At 36.3% G+C, this 21,885-nt stretch overlaps 1 protein-coding gene and 1 long non-coding RNA gene across 17 annotated transcripts in view; one reads left to right on the forward strand and one right to left on the reverse strand.

The window, feature by feature from the left end:
- The window catches only part of SFMBT1 (Scm like with four mbt domains 1), a 126,482-nt gene that overhangs the window by 55,149 nt on the left and 49,448 nt on the right, over nt 1-21,885 (forward strand). For 13 of the 14 annotated variants that reach the window (XR_012011943.1, XM_072785906.1, XM_072785913.1 and 10 more), the window contains one exon: nt 14,613-14,757. Coding sequence is in view for 13 of the 14 variants with exons in the window: in XM_072785906.1 (XP_072642007.1) it covers nt 14,730-14,757 (28 nt within the window). In the remaining variant the exon portion in view is untranslated. Of the gene's footprint in view, nt 1-8,473; nt 8,595-14,612; nt 14,758-21,885 lie in introns of those variants that run through there. The other variant, XM_072785910.1, reaches the window with a different exon arrangement.
- LOC140610179 (uncharacterized) overlaps nt 19,239-21,885 on the reverse strand; it is a 36,661-nt gene continuing 34,014 nt past the window's right edge. The window contains exon 3 of one of the 3 annotated variants that reach the window (XR_012011946.1): nt 19,239-19,653. This is a non-coding gene — a long non-coding RNA (uncharacterized lncRNA). The remainder of the gene's footprint in view (nt 19,654-21,885) is intronic. The other 2 variants (XR_012011944.1, XR_012011945.1) reach the window with 2 other exon arrangements.

Below are 21,885 nucleotides of genomic sequence, written 5' to 3' on the forward strand. Positions count from 1 at the left end.
ATGTTACTTCCAACACTATATGTATCAGAGAATTTGCATATATAATATCACATATGAGGCCACTAGGAGTTTAATGGGGAGAGAACAGCATGGACTGTCAAATTGAGGTGTGTTTGGTCCCATCTGATGGAGGCTTTTCTCTCGTGTGTGTATGTGTACTTTGTATCTCCTCTAACTGACCTGCCCTTCTGATTTCTACTGTAGTTATCAGGAAGTTTGCAGACCCTCCCTCTTCTCTTCCCAGGGGGCTTCCTTTTCCAGGGGCTGCCTATAATGAGATGAGCACCAGTAGCCAGTTTGGGAGGTAGAGACAATTAAGTAACTTTCTAGGCCTGATTTGAACTTCTGGGTCTTTTTGGTTTGAGGTCAGTTTCTTAATCTTGAGCTAAGAACTTCAAAAACGTGTGGAGGCCTTTATTTCAGGTTTCTGTTCATTCTGTCTGTAGCTAGCTCTTACAGTTAAACTATATTAGTATCTCTGGTCTCTCGATGATCTCTTTTAAGTATTAATCTTTCCCACTGCCAGACTCTCTTGTAGGCTAATGTAAATTTGATCAAATGTCTGGGAGTTTTAGGCCACTCTTACCAGATGTCCAAATTACAGTCATGTGACTCATTCTTCTTGGTCATGGTAATTGGAGGGAGAATAGGGGAATAAGGATATCAAAATTCATGAATAATTAAAAATACTCATTGTTTTGTTTCCAGCTCTGACTTCCCTTTTTTACCTTTCACAATAGTTTTTGTGGCCGGGATGGGGGGAGGGGGCAAAAATCAGATTTTGAATTTTGATTTAAATTTTCATTGACTACTTCTCTGTATTTAGTGTACTCTTTAAACATATTCCTTAGAGGTACAGCAAATTTAATACCGAAGGGGTACTTTCTCTTATAGTTAGCATACATATATTTTTTAATGAGACATCAGAAATTCTCCAGTTTGTTTATAATAAGTATGATTGATTGCCAGGGCTTTTCTTTTTTTTTTTTTTTTAAGATTTTATTTATTCATGAGAGAGAGAGAGAGAGAGAGGCAAAGACACAGGCAGAGGGAGAAGCAGGCTCCATGCAGGGAGCCCGATGTGGGACTCGATCCCAGGACTCCAGGATCACACCCTGGGCCGAAGGCAGGCGCTAAACCACTGAGCCACCCAAGGATCCCCTTGGCAGTGCTCTTCGCATTAAATATTCTCTGGTATCAAAAAAAGAAGTGTATGTGTGTGTGTGTGTGTGTGTGTTGTGTATTCAGGCCTTTAGCAAAAACTGCTTGGTCTAGAGATACAAGGTATAAAATTATCTGAATACTAGTTTCAGTTAAACTTACAAGTTTTACAATTTAAAAATAGTTTGTTTTACCATATTTTTGTTCGGTAATTATTTGAAGTTGCAGTTCATTAATTCAGCAGGTATTAATTGAGTTCCAACTATGTTTTAGGAGCAGGGACATTAGTCTACCTTGTTGCCCAGCACAAAGCCTGGCACATAATAGACATTCAGTAATATTGGTTGAATGAAATAGTGCATGTCCTCATGGAGTTTACATGTTGGTTTATACCCACATCTAACACTGGAAGTTTTCTGGCCCCCAAGAGAAGTAGTACATAGTCTGTATACATTTTAATGCAGTGTATTTACTGACCTGAATTCTGGGTGAACATTTCGTGGTATTAACAAGACTCAGGATATTTTGAAACTATCTTGCCTTTCTTATTGGGAATGAGAGTGTTTCTCAGAAGTTTCCAACAGACTTTGTCTTCTCTTGTAGCCAGGACTGAGTCACATAGTTGCACAGAAGGCCCAGAACACAGTTACCTGACTGACTGGGTGTGTGCAGTCTATTATGTGGAACAGAGTTTTGCCATGCAGATCAGATCCGGGATTCAGGACGAGGGGAAGAGAGGGAAGGACAGAACAGGCTAGTAGGAGTGACTGTAGTGAATTTGAGAGTGGAATGTGGACTGGGCTTAGTTAATCTTGTGCAGTGCTGTGAAGAAAGTGGTTTCTAGGTGTGTACAGAGGTAAACTGGAATTTTAACCTATTCAAGGATCAACTTTAATCTTAATACTTGAATCAGTAATGTTATAAATTAAATTCTTTTAAATCCTTTTATCTGGAAACAGATTAATTTGATTATCATTTCATTTAAAGAATAAGGACCTTCTATTTCTTTTTACAAGTATTTAGTAATTCAGAGATTTTTTTAAAAAGATGATTTATTTTAGAGAGAGAACATGAGTGTGGGTGAGGAGGGACAGAGGGAGAGAGAGAATCTCAAGGGAACTCCTTGTTGAGCAAGGAGCCTAATAACATGGGGCTCAATCCTGTGACTCTTGAGATCATGACCTTGAGCCAAAATCAAGAGTCGACACTTAAACTGACGGAGCCACCCAGGCACCCCAAGAGATTTTGTTTTAATTAGGCTTTTATTCTTTCATATGAATTAATCTAGTTTAAGGACCTACTAAAATAACATTTTTTAATTTTTATTTATTTTTTTAAAGATTCTATTTATTTATTCATGAGAGACAGAGAGAGAGAGAGAGAGAGAGAGAGAGAGGCAGAGACACAGGCAGAGGGAGAAGCAGGCTCTGTGCAGGGAGCCTGACGTGGGACTGGATCCCGGGTCTCCAGAATCAGGCCCTGGGCTGAAGACTGCTAAACCGCTGAGCCACCTGGGCTGCCCTAAAATAACATTTTAGAAGAAGTTCATAGATGGTAACAGTTAGATGCCATCTAGACTCCTGGTTACTCACCATTCTATTAGAACAATACAGAACCTTGATGTTGGATAAATAATTAAGAACTAGAGTGTAAATCCTGTAAAGCCATAACTTTCTGTTATAGGAGACATACCTCACAGTCATCCTTAAAGCCTGAGCTCTGAGAAAAGCCTGGAAGCCTAGGGGAGTTCAGGCTTTGGAATTAGACTGGAGTTCAAGTGCCGCCCCTGCTCTTTGCTTACTAAATGAACTGACAGGTTATTTAGTTTCTCTGAACCTCAGTTTCCTCATTTGTAAAATGGAGGAATCATATATGGGATAAGTAGAATGGTTACGTTTAAATAAGATAATTTGAAAATAGTTCACACTTATGTTATACTTAACATATACTGTCAGGCAGTATTTTATTTATTATATAACATGCAAAAAGTGCTAGGTACATACAGAGTAGGTACTCAAATACTCTTTTTTTTTTTGGTAAATGGTTAACAAGCATCTGTTGAATAGGAATGAAGTTTCTGATCTGTCATTTGATGTGAGGAGGCAGAGAAACAGCTACTAGGAGATCACAGAATAGTTTCAAGGCTTTTCATAACTGCACATGGTCTATTCATGTAATCATTTTATAATATTATTGAAATAGGTGCATTTTTGGCAGTGTTTATATTGGTGAATCAGATGCCTCCTTATTTAATCAGAACAAGACCTATTGACTATTTCTATATGTGCTCATGTACCTGACTCCTATAAATACAGCCCATAATCGTTGAAAAATGTGGTATTTGAACTCTTAAAAGATCTGCCATTTCTCCAGCTTATAAGATAACACAAGGATAAAGAGATGATTTTTAAATGCTGCTGTCATATCTGGGTACAATGAAAGATAATTTCAAAACCATGATTTAGTGACCTTGGTATCTGGTGTAGAGTTAGTGCTTGGTACTCTGGTACTAGTTAGCAATTGCTAAGGAAACAGGGCTGTGAAATGGTCATACTTACTGTGAATTAGGGATTTATAAATTGGTTGGCATGAGATTTCCAACTTCATTATACTATGAATCAGTTCTTAAGAATTATTCATGCTTGACATTTTTGAAGGACATGTAAAGAAGGGTTAGAAAAATTGACCTTAAAGTGCTTTTAATGGGAAGTTTATGGGTTTTGAAATTAGGATTTTAAATAGTAAAACAGCATAAATTACTGAATTATTGTGATGAAATGCCTTCGTGGATGATCAGTAAACCTAGAAAAGAAGGTGAAATGTGAGAACAGAACTGACAAGAAGGTTCCCAATGTGCGAATTCAGGATAGAAGCCATTCCAGCTATTCTAAAGTTTTTATTAGGCTTGAATGAAGTATAGCATATGGAAATAGCTTATAAATTGGGAACACTATTCATATAAAGAATGTAATAATTATACTTTTGTTGATGGAAAAAGTTTTCCTTAAAACTCAAAGAGCAAACCTTTGATAATGAAGAAATTAATCATGGTCAATTTTCTATAGAAACTCCTGCATTTTCTTCTTCAGACCACTACTCCTTCAGACTTTACCCCTCAAGTGGCAGTTTCATCCTTTCTGTTGTTTTGGCCAAAAGCCTGGAGTCAGCCCAGACCCTGCTCTTTTTCTCACATCCCACATCCAGTTTCCCTTCGACCCTTGTCACCCCCTTTTACCACTGGACCTGGCTGCTAGGACGCTTACTGAGATTGTTCTAGGATCTTGTCTATTGGTCTTCCTGCTTCTGCTCTTGCTTACTTAACAGTCTATTCTCAACATAGTTGCTGAGTGATCCTTTGGAAAGATAGGTCAGATTACATCCCTCTTCTCAGAATCCTCCAGAGGCTTCCTCAAAACCAAAATCTTCACAGCAGCCTACACGTTTGTACATAATCTGGTGCCTGGTACCTTTGTGAGTTCATTTCCTAGCATCTTTGCTGATCATTCTGCTTGAACAGCAGTGGCCTTGAAAGTGCCACACAAGCTCCCACTTCAGGATCTTTGCACTTTCTCTCTGGAATGTTATTCCCCTGGTCCCACTTCCTTATTTCCGTTAGATGTCAGCCAATGTCACCTCATCACTGAGGCCTGGGTTACCCTTTTGAAAGTAACTCCATGTCCTCCTTCCTTGCCTCATTTTTGCCCTTTCATTTTTGTTCAGCATACTTTATTATCTAGCTTCCCACACTAAATTGTGAGATTCATGAAAGCAGGTTTTCCTCCCCTCTGTTTACTTAAACAGTATGTAGTATATCGTATGCACTCGGTAGGTATTTATTAACTAATTGCAATTCCGTGGCAGTTCATTAGTATCACTACTGTTGACTCATAGAGCCTTCTTTAAACAAAATCACTGATATTATCTAGTAATGTAAGTTCTAAAAAAATGGTAATATTAATTCTAAATGCTCATATTTAATGGTGGTAAGTACTACATTATAGTTCCCAGCTTCCCTTGTAGTCAGATGGGGTCATGTGACTGAGTTTTAACAGTAAAATGTGGGTAGAAGGCCTGGATCAAGGAAACCTCCATGAATGATCCCCTTGTACTCAATGATTTGGGGAGCCTCTGTTAAAGATGCAGAGCTATGAGGTGGAACGGGCTTGGCCTGATGAATTACTATGTGGAGGAGAGGTGTCTACTCATCAGGAACACCCTTTTGAACTTTCTCAGAGTGAAAAATATCTTTTGGATTCAGCAACTGTAATTTATCAGTTGGAACATAGCATTCCCTTAACTAATACAAACCAATGACAGCTAGATTATCCTTGTTTTGTTGCATATCCTAATGGTACTTGGATTTCTTGTCTCATTTTTGTCCTTGGCTTCTGTACTTGAAAATGGAAAAAATATTATTTTGAAGATTTTATTTATTTAATTTAGAGAGAGGGCGGGGGGTGGAGTGTGGAATGGAGGTGGAGGGAGAAGGACAAGCAGACTGTGATAAGTGCAGAGCCTGAGTCAAGTCTCAATCTCATGACCCTGAGATCATGACCCGAGCCAATACGATATTGAGAGTCAGACGCTTATCAGTTGTGCCTCCCAGATACTACAGAAATGATATTATTTTATTTTATTTTATAAGATTTTATCTATTTATTCATGAGAGGCACAGAGAGAGAGGCAGAGACATAGAGGGAGAAGCAGACTCCCTGTGGGGAGCCCCATGTGGGACTTGATCCCAGGACCCTGAGATCATGACCTGAGCCAGAGGCAGACACTCAATCATGGAGCCACCCACGTGGCCCAGTGATGTCCAGTTATGTTCTTAATACAGATGACCTTATTTTTTTATTACAGCTTGATCAAGATATATTTCATATCCCATAAAACTCACCCATTTAAAGTGTATGGTAGTACAAAGTGTTTTTTTAATTGATGAAGCATAGTTGATATAGAATGTTATACTAGTTTCAGGTGTACAGTACAGCTGAATGGCTTTTATTCAGAGTTGTAGGGCTGTCATGACAATCTAATTTTAGAATGTTTCAGTGCCCCCAAAAGAAACTGCATGCATTAGAAGTCTCCATCCATCCATCCATCCATCCATCCATTCACTCATTCATGAGAGGCCCAGAGAGAGAGAGAGAGAGAGGCAGAGACATAGGGAGAGGGAGAAGCAGGCTCCATGCAGGGAGCCTGAAGCGGGACTCGATCCCTGGTCTCCAGGATCACACCCTGGGCTGAAGGTGGCGCTAAACTGCTAAGCCACCCGGGCTGCCCTCCAGACTCTTTTAAAGGCATCTGCACTGGCCCCTGGTGGTTCAGTCAGTGAAATGTCTGCTTTCGGCTCAGGTCATGATCCCAGGGTCCTGGTATCAAGTCCCGCATCTGTCTCCCTGCTCACGGGAGAGTCTGCTTTTCCCTCTCTCCACCCCTCCTCCTGCTTGTGTGCTCGCTCTCAAATAAATAAATAAAATCTTTAAAAGTAAAAAGGCCTCTGCACATATATATGTGTACCTGTAGAAATATATAGTTTTGTGTGTTTTAGTATACCTACATATACGAAAGTCTTCAGGCATATCTTGGAGACTGCACAGTTGGGTTGGTTCCAGACCACCCCAATAAAGTAAATATTGCAGTAAAGTGAGTTATATGAATTTTTTGGTTTCCTAGTGCATATAAAACTTATGCTTACAGCATATGATAGCCTAGTAAGTGTGCAATAGCATGATGTCTCCAAAAAAACATGTACATACCTTACTTTAAAAATATTGCTAGAAAATGCTAACCATCATCTGAGTTTTCAGCAAGTCATAATCACTTGATTATAGTGATCGTAGGTCACTATAACTAATATCACAAAGTTTGAAATATTGCCAGAATTACCAAAATGTGACACAGAGACACAAAGTAAGTAAGTGTATGTTATTGGAAAAAGTGGTGCTGATAGACTTGTTCCACATAGGATTGCTACAGCCATTCAATCTGTAAAAACTACAGTATCTGCACAGCAAAATAAAGTGAAATGCAATTAAATGATATGTATATGTATAAACTGCTGTATATGTATAAACTGCTGTCTGTTCCCCAAACTGTGGAACATCCCATCCCCGACATAAATTCTGTCCCCATTAAACTATTTTATTCTTTTTAAGCCTCATTTTAGGTGCCCTGATTTACTTATTGATGTTGAGATCTTTATGTCCTCCTTAGTGCAACAGTGTTCAAGCACACATTTAGGCCCTTACATTTGTACACATGGGGGTGTTTCTCTGTGTATGCCCTGGAAATGACAACAGTTTAATCTCTTTCTTTGAAAATGTTATGCTACTTATTTTTTAATTTTCTTTCAGTATTTTTCTGAAATAGATATTGGAAATGGAATTGTGTGGTTGTAAAGAATGTGAGATAAATTTTTTGACGGAATAAAATTTCTAACAGGGTTGTAGGCATTTATACTCTTCAGTTAGTAATGATAGCATCCATTTTTCTCTGCATTTTCCCTTATATTGGATGTTATCAATCTTTTATTTTTGTCAATCTGAATAACTCATTTTAGTTTTTGACATTGAACATATTTTCATATGCTTATTGATCATTCACATTTCTTCTCTAAAATTCCTGTTCATACCTGACTTTTTTTTCTCCATTAGGTTTGGCCTTTTTTCTTTATGATTTATAGCTGCTTTCTGCAATTATGATGTTAATTCTTTGTGTATTATATATACTGGAAATATTTTCTAGCCTGTGGCTTGGTTTTTAAAGTTGTTTATGGTGTCTTTCTGCCAATCAGAAGTTTTAAATGTTCCATTTTATGGCCTCCTTGCTTACGGATGTCTGTGCTGTCACAGGATTTAAAACCATATTCCCTTATGTTTTCTTTTAATTTGTCTGGAGTCTTGTTTTTCGTGTTTTGCTCTTTTAATTCACCTGGAATTTATTTATGTGGCAGTGTGAAGCAAGGATCCAGTGCTTTTCCTCTTAGAATGGATAGCTAGCTCTTTAACACTGTGTGGGTGTTTGTCCTTTCACAACTGATATGGGATGCGATTTTATGACTCACTGTATCCTCATGTGGATGCCTCTCTCAGCCTCATTCTGCTTTATTGGTGTATTTGTCGTTTCTTGCACTAATACTCTACTATCTACATATTTTGGTAGAAGGAACTACCCTCATCACATATCATCTTTTGCAAAAATGTAGCTGGGTTGTACATTTTCTCTTGTAAATGGTATTTTATTTTTATTTTTTTTTAATTTTCTTTTTATTTATTTATGATAGAGAGAGAGAGGCAGAGACACAGGCAGAGGGAGAAGCAGGCTCCACGCACCGGGAGCCCAACGTGGGATTCGATCCTGGGTCTCCAGGATCGCGCCCCGGGCCAAAAGCAGGTGCCAAACCGCTGCGCCACCCAGGGGTCCCATAAATGGTATTTTTAAATTAGTGTTTTATGTCTTATTTTAAAAAAGATTTATTTATTTATTTTGGAGAAAGAGCACTTGGGGGGAGGAGCGGAGGGAGAGGCAGGTTCCTCACTGAGTGTGGAGCCGGACATAAGGCTTATTATTCCCACGACCCTGATATCATGACCTGAGCTGAAACCAAGAGTTGGACGCTTAACTGACTGAGCCACCCAAGTGCTCCTTAAATTAGCATTTTAAAATAAAATACCTTCTTGGGATTTTTATTGGAAAGAAAAACATTTATCTAACACAGTTTTTATTTTTTTTTATTATTTTTTTTAAAAGATTTTATTTATTTATTCATGAGAGACACAGAGAGAGAGGCAGAGACACAGGCAGAGAGAGAAGCAGGCTCCATGCAGGGAGCCCGACGTGGGACTCGATCCAGGGTCTCGAGGATCAGGCCCTGGGCTGAAGGCGGTGCTAAACTGCTGAGCCACCTGGGCTGCCTTCTAACACAGTTTTTAATGGCCATGTAGTATTACAATGTATACTTATGCTATATTTTGCTTAAAAATTTCTCATGTTCAAAACAGCCCTTTTGAAATATTGCCTCATCATTTAACTTCTTAAATTGAGATATGATTGACATAGAACATTGTATTAATCCAAGGTTTTCAGCATAATGATTTAATATATGAATGTATTGCAAAGCAATGACCACAGTAAATTTTGGTAACATTCATCACCACATATGGTTACACAAACTTTTTTCCTTAGGATGAGAACCTTTAAGATAATCCTTATCTTAAAGATACTTTCAAATATACAGTATACAGTATTATTAACTGTAGTCATCGTGCTACACTTTACATCTTCAGGACATATTTATTTTATAATTGCAATTATAAAATAATTCCTTTTGACCACCATCACCCATTTTTCCCACCCCTCACCTCTGGCAACCACCAATCTGTTCTCTAGGAGTTTGAGATTTTTTTTGTTTTGTTTTGATTTTTTTTTTTTAATTCCATGTGTGAGATCATATAGCATTTGTCTTTCTCTGTTTGACTTATTTCACTTGGCATACTGCTCTCAAGGTCCATCCATGTTGTTGCAAGTGGCAGGATTTTCTTCTTTTTTAATGGCTGAATAATATTCCATTGTGTATATATCCATCAGTGAACACTTAAGTTGCTTCCATGCCTTAGCTATTGTAAATAATACTGCAGTGAATAGGAGAAGTATAGATATCTTTTTGAGTTCATGATTTTGTTTCCTTTGAGTAAGTACCCAGAAGAGGAATTGCTGGATTGTATGTTATTTCTATTTCTAATTTTCTGAGGCAACCCCACACTGTTTTCCACAGCGGCTACACCAATTTCCATTCCCACTAACAGTGCATGAGGGTTCCCTTTTCCCACACCCTCACCAACGTTTGTTATCTGGTCTTTCTGATAACAACATCCTAAGAGATGTGAGGTGATATCTCATCGTGGTTTTGATTTGCATTTTCCTGATGATTAGTGATGTTGAACACCTTTAAAAAAATTCAGGGTTTTCTTGAATTCTGGGTTTTGTTTAAAAGTTTTATCGGTTTTATAAATTCATTAGTACTGATTTGTTCAAATGAGATAGGTGTGCCTTGTGTTGGGTTTACATAATCATAGAAAAGTTGTGTTAGGGTCAGTTTTAATTAGGTGATGTGAGTGGCTAAGATTGACTTTATTAAACTTAATTTGTTAGTCTTCCTAGTTAGATATGGAGCAGTGTGTTTAAAACGAGCAATAAACAACTTAATGAAACAATAGAAGATTTCTGTCCTCAATAATAAGATTACTTTGACATTTGACAGATGGAAGCAAAACATTTAATTTAGGTAGCCTCTCAGATAGAATGTGTACAAGGTCAGGTAGTAATGATTGACTATTGGAGAGAGTGAAAAGCCAACAGGATCTACATCTGTTGGGGAATGAAAAAATACAGTGACTCTACCACTAGCATTTGCTGTCAAGGGCACTTATTTTGGAAATATGCCCCCAATAGAACATCTGATTTGATGAATTGTTTGCATTTACCGTATTTCACAGCATACTTGAAATTATTACTGGATTTCCATCTGTTAAGTTGAGGGATAGGAGTGAAAATTTAAACATTTCAATGGGAACTTTCCTTTTATAACTACCTGTTAAATACTTAACTGCATTTAAAGTATTTTCTTTCAACTACTATAGCTATTGGATACATATCTCTAGAGCCACAGAGTTGCTTTCCTTCTTCCTAAGTGCTTTAAAAGTTATTTCTCTGTGACCTGTTAAATGATTTTGGCTGAGGATCTATCCTACAGAAATCTCTCTTACAATATTGTAACTTTTCCATGTAATAAATGCTCTCAGTGTTTAATCTTAGCCTTGAAAACAAAGTTCATTAACATGAAGCCTGCTAGTAGAGGTTTAGGGTGTGGACTGCATGTGTAAGCTAAAACAAGATGAAGGCTTTTTGCTCTTTTACTTTTAGGTCTTTTAAAAGAGCTGTTAAAAGGGAATTGTTCCATATTTTATACTGCTGTATCTCCAAAAATAGTGAATTTAGTTTCGTTTTATTCTACCTGGGTTTCATTTTCATTTTTGTTTTCTGTGTGTGTGTGTGAAGTTGTGTGTGTGTGTGTATGTGTGTGTGTGTGTTTGACCTCAAGGCTTATTTTGTATGCTTAGCTTTTAGTATGGCTCATACTGGCTTTACTAGGTCTTATTAGAATGCTTTATAAATATTTAGGCACTGTTTATTTCACTAAAATATTCTAAATAAGATGAGCGGGGTTCAGATCAGGTAGTTCATGAGAACATATTTAAATGAATAACTAATGTGTTCTATTCACCACAAGAGGAATTGTAATACTGAAATCAATGATAAAAAAGTAAAAACTGTAATACAAATAGGAAATATATGAAAAATGAATTAAATTTCCATATTCTAAGCTCCTGTATATTTTACTGGGGTTTTTCCCCCTCATTGCATAGAAAGAGAGCAGTAAAGAGATCTGACAGATGTTCCACAACAAAAGGCTTCATCAGTTTATTTCTCATAATCCAATTAAGATGATGAGCTGATTGTTCATTGGTTAAAATTTAGTGATGCTGTAAGATTGAAAAAGTATCACAGCCTTAGCTCTCAGCTTCATAAGACTTATGGTTTTCCCAATTCTCTCTTGTCCTTTGAAGCTTCACTTATTATATATATTTTGTGTGGTGTGTGTGTGTGTGTGTGTGTGTGTGTATAAAACCATTTGGCACTAGGTGGCTCTCTGCACAAAATATGGTGGCATATCCCAAGAGTTTATGAACATAAGCAGTGGATGACATCTTGAAACCTAGTGAACCAACAGATATTTATGTAGCATTGGCTTTGCTACATCAAACCCATGATGAAGTGACAAGATATTCTCTATAGAGATGATATACTTAGTGCTGTAGGAACTTTAATAAGTCAGCATTGTGTATAGAGTTAACATTAACTTAGCATTTACCATGTAGCCAGCTGTATGCTATGTGCTCTTCATGGATTATCTTACCTTCATTAGCAGTCCTCTGAAGTAGGTACAGTACTGTTATTTGCTCTTTTACAAATGATGCCATTGGCCCAAATGAGTTAAGTCATTTGTTAAAAATTACAAATGTAGGGGCACCTGGGCAGCTCAGTTGGTTGGACATTTGGCTTTGGCTCAGGTCTTGATGTCAGAGTCCTGGAATCTAGCCCCACATCAGGCTCTGCACTCAAAGGAGGGGGGTGTCTGCCCCCACCCTTCCCTGCTCTCTCTCTCAAATAAATGAATAAAATCTTTTTTAAAGGTCACAAATGTAGGGCAGCTCGGGTGGCTCGGCAGTTTAGCGCCGCCTCTGCCAGGGCATGATTTTGGAGTGTTGGGATCGAGTCCTGCATCAGGCTCCCTGCATGGAGCCTGCTTCTCCCTCTCCCTCTCCCTATGTCTGTCTCTGTCTCTGTCTCTGTCTCTCATGAATAAATAAATAAAATCTTAAAAAAAAAAAAGAGTCACAAATGTAATCAAATAAACAGTGGACATGGGATTTTAAAAAGTTAATATAAATTAAATCCTTCATTTGCTTTTTCCACTCAGCAGTATAGACAGCATTCCCATGTGCTTTTATGAATCTACTTAAATTCTTCTAATGATTGCAGAATATTTCCTAAATAGGTATATCATAATGTATGTGGCCATCCTATTCTTATTTGGTAGACATGTAGGTTGTCTCTGGTTTCTTTCCACTAAAGATGATACTACGGCAAGCATCACTGGTTATGAAGCCTTCCACACATGTTTTGTATGAAAGATTCTTAATACCAGAATTACTGCTCAAAGAATTTGTGTCTTTTAAATCTTTATAAGTTAAATTATTTTCCGTTGAATTCTCCAAAAAGGTGGTAAAAATCTGTACTTCTAAGTTCTCCCATTTGTCCACCTTCCTTGCCAACACTGGACTTTTTTAGTTTAAAAATTTTACCAATCTGAAAGGTGAAAAAGTCATATATAATTAAAAATTATTTTCCTTACTCCTAATGAGATTGAACACATTTTTATAAGCTTTAACTCTGATATATATATATATATATATATATATATATATATATCCGGGATCACGCCCTGGGCTGAAGGCAGCGTTAAACTGCTGAGCCACCCGGGCTGCCCCTTTAACTCTGATTTTTAAATGTGGATCAGTTACATATTTTTGCCCATTTTTCTTTGTTGTTGTTGTTGAATTACAGGAGCTTTATATGGAAACAAATCCATTATATTTGCTAATATTTTCACCTATCTCCTTTGTCTTATTCATTTATTTTTAGTAAAGTATAATTGACAGATAATATTGTTAGTTTCAGGTGTACAACATAATGATCTGATGTTTGTATGCATTGCAAAATGGCCAGCAAAATCAGTCTAGTTAATATCCATTACTATACATAGTTAAAAAAATCTCTTGTGATGAGAACTTTTAAGTTCTTGTGATGAGAACTTTCAAGATATATTCTGACCTTTAAATTTTATTTATGGTGTCTTTTGCCACGTAGGAGTTTAATGCTTGTATGTTGTCTTTGCTGTCACTCCCTTATGGTTTCTCTATTTGGGTCCAGAGTGATCTTTTTTAAAACACAGATTTGATCATTTCCTTTCTATGCTTAAAGAAATCCTCAGTTGCTTCCCATTGAGGGACAGTAAAATACAGTGCTTGAGGACATGGAATACAGACAATTTGCTTGGTTTAAAACCTGCTTCTCTTACTTCCTTGCTGTGGAGCACTGCAAAGGTCAAGTACCTACCTGTTTTGTGCCTCGACAGAATGAGGAGGAACTACAAGTGGGAATGAAGTATTTTTTTTTCCGGGTAATGGAAATATTCTAAAACTGGGTATAGTGGTGGTGACACAACTTTGTAAATTTACTCAAAACTATGGATTTATACACTTTTTAAAGTGGGAAATTTTGGTATGTGAATTATAATAAAGCTGTTTAAAAAATAAATGGTTTTAGAGTTTATTTTGGAGAGGTTTCCTTTATAATTGTAGACTAATGTACTTGATACTTTTTGGTTCTGCATTATATTTTAGATAAATGGAATGAAAAACTAGATAAAGTAATATATTCTTAATCTTATTCATTGGATAAGACAGCATTGAAAGCTACCTTTTCCCTTCAGGAATTCATTTGGAGTTAGAACTTTTATGGGTAGGAGTCATGGCGCTAAATATTACAATCTAAGGTTAAAGAATGGTGATTCATACAATGTTAGTCTTCGTGATTTTTAGCTACCAGGATTTTGATAGTGCTGTGTCTGCATATACACACACACTCACACTTATATTCATAGTCTCCAAAATTAGGAAAAGTATCCATCTTTTCTCTAATCCCCTCTATTCTGCCAATGTGTTTTTGTTTCATGTGCCCTCCCAATTCACTGAAGTGACAGGTCTTATGAATCAGTAAGCACGCTTGGACTTCAGGCTGTTTATGTGTTATTTTTGATTTTCCAGCACTTTCATTTGGACCCCTGGATGCCCATTGAACAGATGCTTGATAATCTTCAGATCATAGCAGAACCATAACGCCTGTCCTTTGTGTGGGGAGAAGACAGCCCATGTTCTGTGGAAATGAACGGGGAGCAGCAGCTTGATGCAGGTATTGGTTTTGCTGAACAGAATTCATTTTTCATAGTGTAGAACTCTTTACTTACCTGTGTTCTGTTATTTGACTTGTCTTTCTACCACTGAATGGGAAGGAAGCTCTTTGAAGATGTGAGTTCTTTCTCTGTTCCTATGAGAACCTTGCACCAGGGGTATCAAAATATTTGTTGAAGAAGCAAATAACTTTTATGAACAGACATCTTAAAAATTTTTTAAATTTTGATAGTTACTTTTGAATTATTTTGAAATAATTATAGATTCATGAGAAGTTGCAAAGATGGTACTGACAGGTCCTGTGTACCCTTCATCCAGTTTCTAGACTAACTGGTTACATCTCATGTAAGTATAGTACGATATGAAAGCCAGGAAATTGACAGATGTATGAAGTGTATGTAGTAGATTCCTGTAACCATCACCTCAGTCAAGATACAGAACTGTTCATTACCAGAAAGAGCTATTCTCTCCTACCCCTTCATCTACCCCACACTTTCCCCCAACCTTCTCTTACCTCAGACAGCTGTTAGTCTATTCTCCATGTCATTTCAAGAATATTACATATATAGAATCACATAGTGTATGACTTTTCAAGATTTGCTTTTTTCACTCAAGATAATGCCCTTGAGAGCTATCCCAATTCTTGAATGCATCAGCAGTTCCCTTTTATTGCTCAGTAGTATTCCATGGGTGTCCTACAGTTTGGTTAACCATTCATCTATTGTACGTTTTGGTTGCTTCCAGTTTTTAGCTATTACAAATAAAGCTGCTCTTTATTATATACATTTATTATATTTATACATAATATTATGATTATGTATTATATAAATTTATTATATAAATATATATTATATATACATGTATATTATATACATATATTTATTATATACTTATTTTATGTAAAATTTCATTTTTCTGGGGTTAACGCCCAGGAGCACAATTGCTGGATTATATGTTTAATAAAGAAATGGCCAAACTACTTTCCAGAGTACATTCTTACAAGCAGTGGATGAGAGATTCAGTATCTTCACATCTCCTCTGCCTTTTGGTGTTGTCACTCTTTTTCAAGTCATTTTTTTATTTGTATATAGTGTTTTTGAATGTATCTCTTTGTATGGCTGTTTAGTGGTTGCCCTAAAACTATCTATTTAGGTATAACACTACCTATTTATGACTTATCATACTTTACTGGTGTCATCATTTTATTAATTTGAGCCAAGTGTGGAAATTTTACCTACTTTTATATCTCTTTACCTTTATAATTGGCTTAAATATTTCCTCTACAGATTTTGAGAACCACATTAGACACTGTTAATATTTTGCCTCAATTGTCAAACATAATTTAAAGTTAGGAGGAGAAGGAAAATGTATTCTTTCAATATTTTTACTCTTGATATTGTCCCTTTCCTGATTTTCTAAGATTCCTTCTTCTATCATTCCATTTCTGTTTTATAGAATTTTTTCAGCCTTTTTTTTTTGGGGGGGGGTTGATCTACTGGTGATAAAGTATTTTACTTTCCTATGATAGTGCCTTAATTTCCCTATTCATTATTGAAGTATATTTTTGCTGGAAATGGAATTCTGGGTAGAAAATTCTTTTCTTTCATCTCTTGAAAAATACTGTGCCTTCTGGGCTCCATGGCTTCCAATGAGAAGTCTGCTGTCATTGGAATCACACATATTCACCTTAAGAGAGGTATTGTTTCTCTTGCTGCTTTCAAGTTTTTTTTCTTTGTCTTCAGTTTTCAGAAGTTTGACTCTTGGTGTAACTATGCACATATTTCCTTGGGTTTATCTTGTTTGGAGTTTTCTTAGTTTCTTGAATCTTACATCTTTTGTCAAAATTGGAAAATTTTCAGCCATTATTTCTTCAAATACTTTTTCAGCCCTGTTCTCTTTCTCTTTTTCTGGGACTCTGCTGACACTAGTGTTAGATCTTTTATTGCTGTTCCATAGCTCCTTGAAGCTTTTTAAATTTTTTTCAATGTTTTCTTTTTTTTTTTAAATAATAAATTTATTTTTTATTGGTGTTCAATTTGCCAACATACAGAATAACACCCAGTGCTCATCCCGTCAAGTGCCCCCTTCAGTGCTCGTCACCGATTCACCCCCACCCCCTGCCCTCCTCCCCTTCCACCACCCCTAGTTCGTTTCCCAGAGTTAGGAGTCTTTATGTTCTGTATCCCTTTCTGATATTTCCTACCTGTTTTCTTTTTTTTTTTCAATGTTTTCTTTCTGTTGTTTAGATTGGGTGTTTTCTTTTGCTCTGTCTTTAATTTTAGTTGTTCTTTCCTGTCTTTCTTATTCTGCCAAGGAGCTTACCATGGAGTTTTCTTAAGGTTACCATATTTTCAATTACAAAATTTCTATTTTGAGCAAAGAGGGATGAGGAATGGGAATAGCCCCAACTTAAGCCACAGCCCTGCTCTTCTAACCAAGTCCAGTGGCTTGTCTTGAACAATTAACTTTTCAGTTTGTTGTGTGCCTTCAGGTAATTTGACAACTTTGAAATGCTTGATTTTCATCGTTTTTAGCCAGTGTTTTGCTATTTTTCTGGGAAAGTGGGTTCACTGAGGTATTCACTCTGCCATTTAAGAAGTTGATTTGTTTTGTTTTTAAAGATTTTATTTATTTATTTATTTATTTATTTATTTATTTATTTATTTATTTATGAGAGAGGCAGAGACACAGGCAGAGGGAGAAGCAGGCTTCATGCAGAGAACCTGATGCGGGACTTGATCCTGGGACTCCAGGATCACGTCCTGGGCCGAAGGCAGGTGCTAAACCACTGAGCCACCCAAGGATCCCCGATTTGTTTTGTTTTAAATATTATTGTTAATTCGTAGATTTAAAGTGCATGCATGCACGTGCACAAACACACGTACAATACACACACACACACACACACTTGATGAGTTTGGTTCCATCACTGTTTTCATTCATTTGATGATCAAACTGCCCCATTCTAGAGCAACGAGAGTTCTCTCAGATTGGTTCCCTGTTCTTTTGGTGTGATGTCATGTATCTTTGATAGTTCTAGTCCTTGCTTTCTAGTGTAGTAAGATTCCTAGGTACTTCTTGCATATTTTCTGTCCCAAACTTACAATATACCATTTCTCTGGGAAACTGTGTATTTTTTCCTTTTTAACAGTGGATGTAATATTTCAAGATCTCAGTCTGGGTGCTGGGATGCTCATTGATACTAGGTTGTCATTTCTTAAAGGCCTTATCCATAGACATAGCTAGAAACTATCTTCAAGATCTTCAAGATCTTCAGTCTTCAAGAGAAAAGAAAATTAGATGGCTTCATTTTATATTTATAATTTTAATTTAAAATTACAAGGCTTTTACTTCTTTGGTTTATACTTGTATCTCTTTCCTTTTGGAACTGTGTTGTTTCATAATGTTAATATCATCCCTTTCTTTTTTTTTACCCTATAATATTTCTGTAATTTTTTTCAACATTACTAACATTCCAAGTATTAATAAGATAACAGTGTGAGGTTTAAAATTTCTTTATGGTTTTTGCCTTTAAGTATATTCCACTGGGATTTGTAGATATTATATTTTTAATATGACATGAAGTACTTGTTTTCCTTGTGGTTATGTCACCAACAGGCAAGTTTGTTTCAGTTCATTTTTAGTTGGAATTTTTTTCTTTTGATTTAAAGTTGTTTAAAGTATCTATATAGTCAAAAAGTCAAAATTATGTAACAACATTCCCATTTTTCAACTGATACTGTTCATCCTTTTTATTCTTCTCCATATACACAATTTGTTTCTATTATTTTATTCTTCTGTTTTTCATTTAAAAATTATAAACAAGTATGTGTGTGAGTGTATACACTTATATTCATATTCATATCTCTTATATACTGGAGATTATCCCACACCAATATGTAGTAATCCTTCTCTCCTTTTTATAGCTGTATAAATGTATATACCATATTTTATTCAGCCAGTTCCTTATGATGGACATTTGGATTGTTTCCAATTTTGGTATTACAAATAGTGCTACAATGAATAGCTTTGTACATGTGTCTTTTTGTATTTTTGCCAACATATCTTTGGGATAGATTCCTATAAGTGGGATTGCTGGATCAAAAGGTAAATACATATGTATTTTGCTAGATATTGCCAAGTTCTCTTTCCCTAGGGTTGTGTCATTATGTTTTACCTGCTTAACTACAGCCTTACCATAGAGTATGTTGCAAACTTTGAAATTTTTTTCTAATCTGATACTTCAGTGTATTTTCATTTCATTTTCTTTTAAAATGAGTAAATTTGCATCTTTCCATATATTTATTTATTTATTTATTTATTTATTTTTCTTTCCATATATTTAAGGACCATTTGCATTTCTTTTTGATAAATTCTTTTTTCAGGTACTTTGCTCATTTTTCTAACAGATTATTTGCTGCTTCTTGGTTTTTTAATAATTTTTTTTAAGATTTTATTTATTTATTCATAGAGACAGAGAGAGAGAGAGGCAGAGACACAGGTAGAGGGAGAAGCAGGCTCCATGCAGGGAGCCAGATGTGGGACTTGATCCCGGGACTCCAGGATCACACCTCGGGCTGCAGGCGGCGCTAAACCGCTGTGCCACCGGGGCTGCCCCTTTAGTACTAAGTTTTTAATTTATGAGAGATTTTAGTTCTTTAATTCATTCTTTTTAATGGTGGTGGTATTTATTTTTTAATTGTAAATTAGCATGCTGTTTGAGGGAGAAGATTCCTAGCTAAGGACCATGAATGTTCATTCCTAGCTAAGGCCCACGAATGTTCAGCCTTATCATGTGCTAGTAACGGAAATTGCCCCATACCTCCAGGATGCTCCCAATGTAGTCTCTGAGGGCTTGTTACATTTCTGGTGAAAAATTTCAAATGCATGAAAACAACTGGAAAACAATATAATAAACACATGTATAAAATTGAATAGAAAACAATATAACAAATACTTGTGTGTGGTACCTACGTGAAGAATTGATTTTAATCTGGTCTAGTATTTGTTTCTATTTTTTTATTCCTGTAAAATATCCTTAACACAAAGTTTACCATTTTAACCTTTTTTTAGTTGTACAGTTCAGTAGCATAAAGTACATTCACGTTGTACAACCATCACCACAGTGATCTCCAGCACTTTTTCATCTTCCCAAACTGAAACTTTGTAGCTATTACACAATAATAACTCCCCATCTCCCTTTCTCCCCAGTCCTGGGGAGCCACCATTCTCTTTTCCATCTTGGTGGATTTGATAGCTCTAGCTCTTGCATATATATGTAATCATACAGTATCTGTCCTTTTGCAAATGGCTCACTTCACTTAGCATCATGTCCTTTGGTTTATCCATGTTGTCATATGGTCCAGATTTCCTTCCTTTTTAAGGCTGAGTAATATTCCATTGTATGTATACACCACCTTTTATTTATCCATTTATCTTTTTATGGGCACTTGGGTTACTTCCACCTTTTGGCTATTGTGACTGTTACTGCTACAAACATTTGTGTACAAGTATCTGAGTCCTTGCTTTCAATTCTTTGGGGTATATACCCGGAAGTGAAATTGCTGGATCATAGGGTAATTGTATTTTTAATTGTCTGAGAAACTACCATATAGTTTTCCACCATATAGTTTACCATATAGTGGCTACACCATTTTACATTCCTAGACCAGCAGTGCACATCCGTGTCACACTTACATTCTGCTTTTCTGGATAATGGTCATTCTAGTGGGTGTGAGGTGTGTCTTACTGTGATCTTGATTTGCATGTCCCTTATGATTTTGAACATCTTTTCATGTGTTGTTACCTCCCCCCCCCCTTTTTTTGAAAGAAATAAAACCTAATAGAGTTTAAGCCTCTTTTGTACTTCTCTCCTTTTTTTTTTGTATTTCTCTTCTAATCCTGTTTTCTCCTCTCATCTTCAAAGGTAGCACTGTTGAAGTTGATGTATATTGTTTCCACCATTGTTTTTATACTCTTATTAATATGCATGCATTTATAAACATGATAGTGCAAAGTTTGCTTTGAAATCTAAACTGTATCGTCTTATGCCCTTCATTCTGCACCTGCTGTTTTTATTCAATGTGGGTTGGTTGTTTTTTGAGATTTATCTATGTCAATACTCATTCATTCATTTCAACTGCTATATACTACTACTTTATTGTAGAATTGCTGTAATTTATCTCTTTTCCTATGGATTGCTTTTGTCTGGTGCTATTACAATCAGTGCTGTGGCGAGCATCCTCCTTGTGTTGTGTGAAGCATAGGCTCCTCTAAGGTGTACTCATTCAGCAACTGTTTATCGTGAACTTGCTACTGCCAGGCATTGTTTTGAACAGTGGGGATACATCAGTAAAAAAAAAAACAAAACAACAACAACAAAAAAAACAACAAAAAACCTACTCTTAAGAGAGTTTATGTAAATTGGGATTATTGGATTCTGGAATATTTGAGTCTTTGCCCACTCAACAAAAATTTATTGAGTCTTCTGTGACAGTTATAGTAGTTACCAAAACAAAGTCCTGCCTTGATAGAGTTTACTTTCTAATGGGGAGGATAAAATGATGTATGGCATACTGTCAAGTAGGACTGAATGTCTTTAAGATAATGAAAGCGGAGTCTGGGGTTTCTGCTTTAGATAAGTACTGATTGAAGGCTTTTCTGGAGAGAAGACGTTTGAGAAGCTTGAATGAAATGAAGCTGGGAATGACACTAGGGAATGAGTCTTTGAGCTAAGAAAATAAATGCAGAGGAGGCTTTGAGGAAAGAACTTGATTAGAGAAGAATAGTAAGAATCCCAGGGTCACTTGAGTGCAGGGAACAAAGAAGGGGCTGGTTGGGGATGAGGTGGCAGGGAAGGTAGCCAGAGGTCAGACCATGTTGGGCCTTTGCAATTCCAAAGAGTTTAGATTTTATTATAATTGGGATTAAAAGGTGAAAGATATAGTAGTTAGGTCTTGGATTAGAGAGAGAGAGTAATAGAAATGGTAGAAAGTGGTTAGATTTGAGATATATTTTAAAGGTATAGTACCTACAGAATTTTCTAGTGGTTTTGATGCAAGATGTGAAAGAAAAGTTAGAAAACAAGGATAACCCCACATTTTTGGATTGAGCCAAAATATAGGCTGGT

The sequence above is a fragment of the Canis lupus genome, chromosome 19, assembly GCF_048164855.1.
Source record: "Canis lupus baileyi chromosome 19, mCanLup2.hap1, whole genome shotgun sequence".
Classification (NCBI taxonomy): Eukaryota; Metazoa; Chordata; class Mammalia; order Carnivora; family Canidae; genus Canis; species Canis lupus.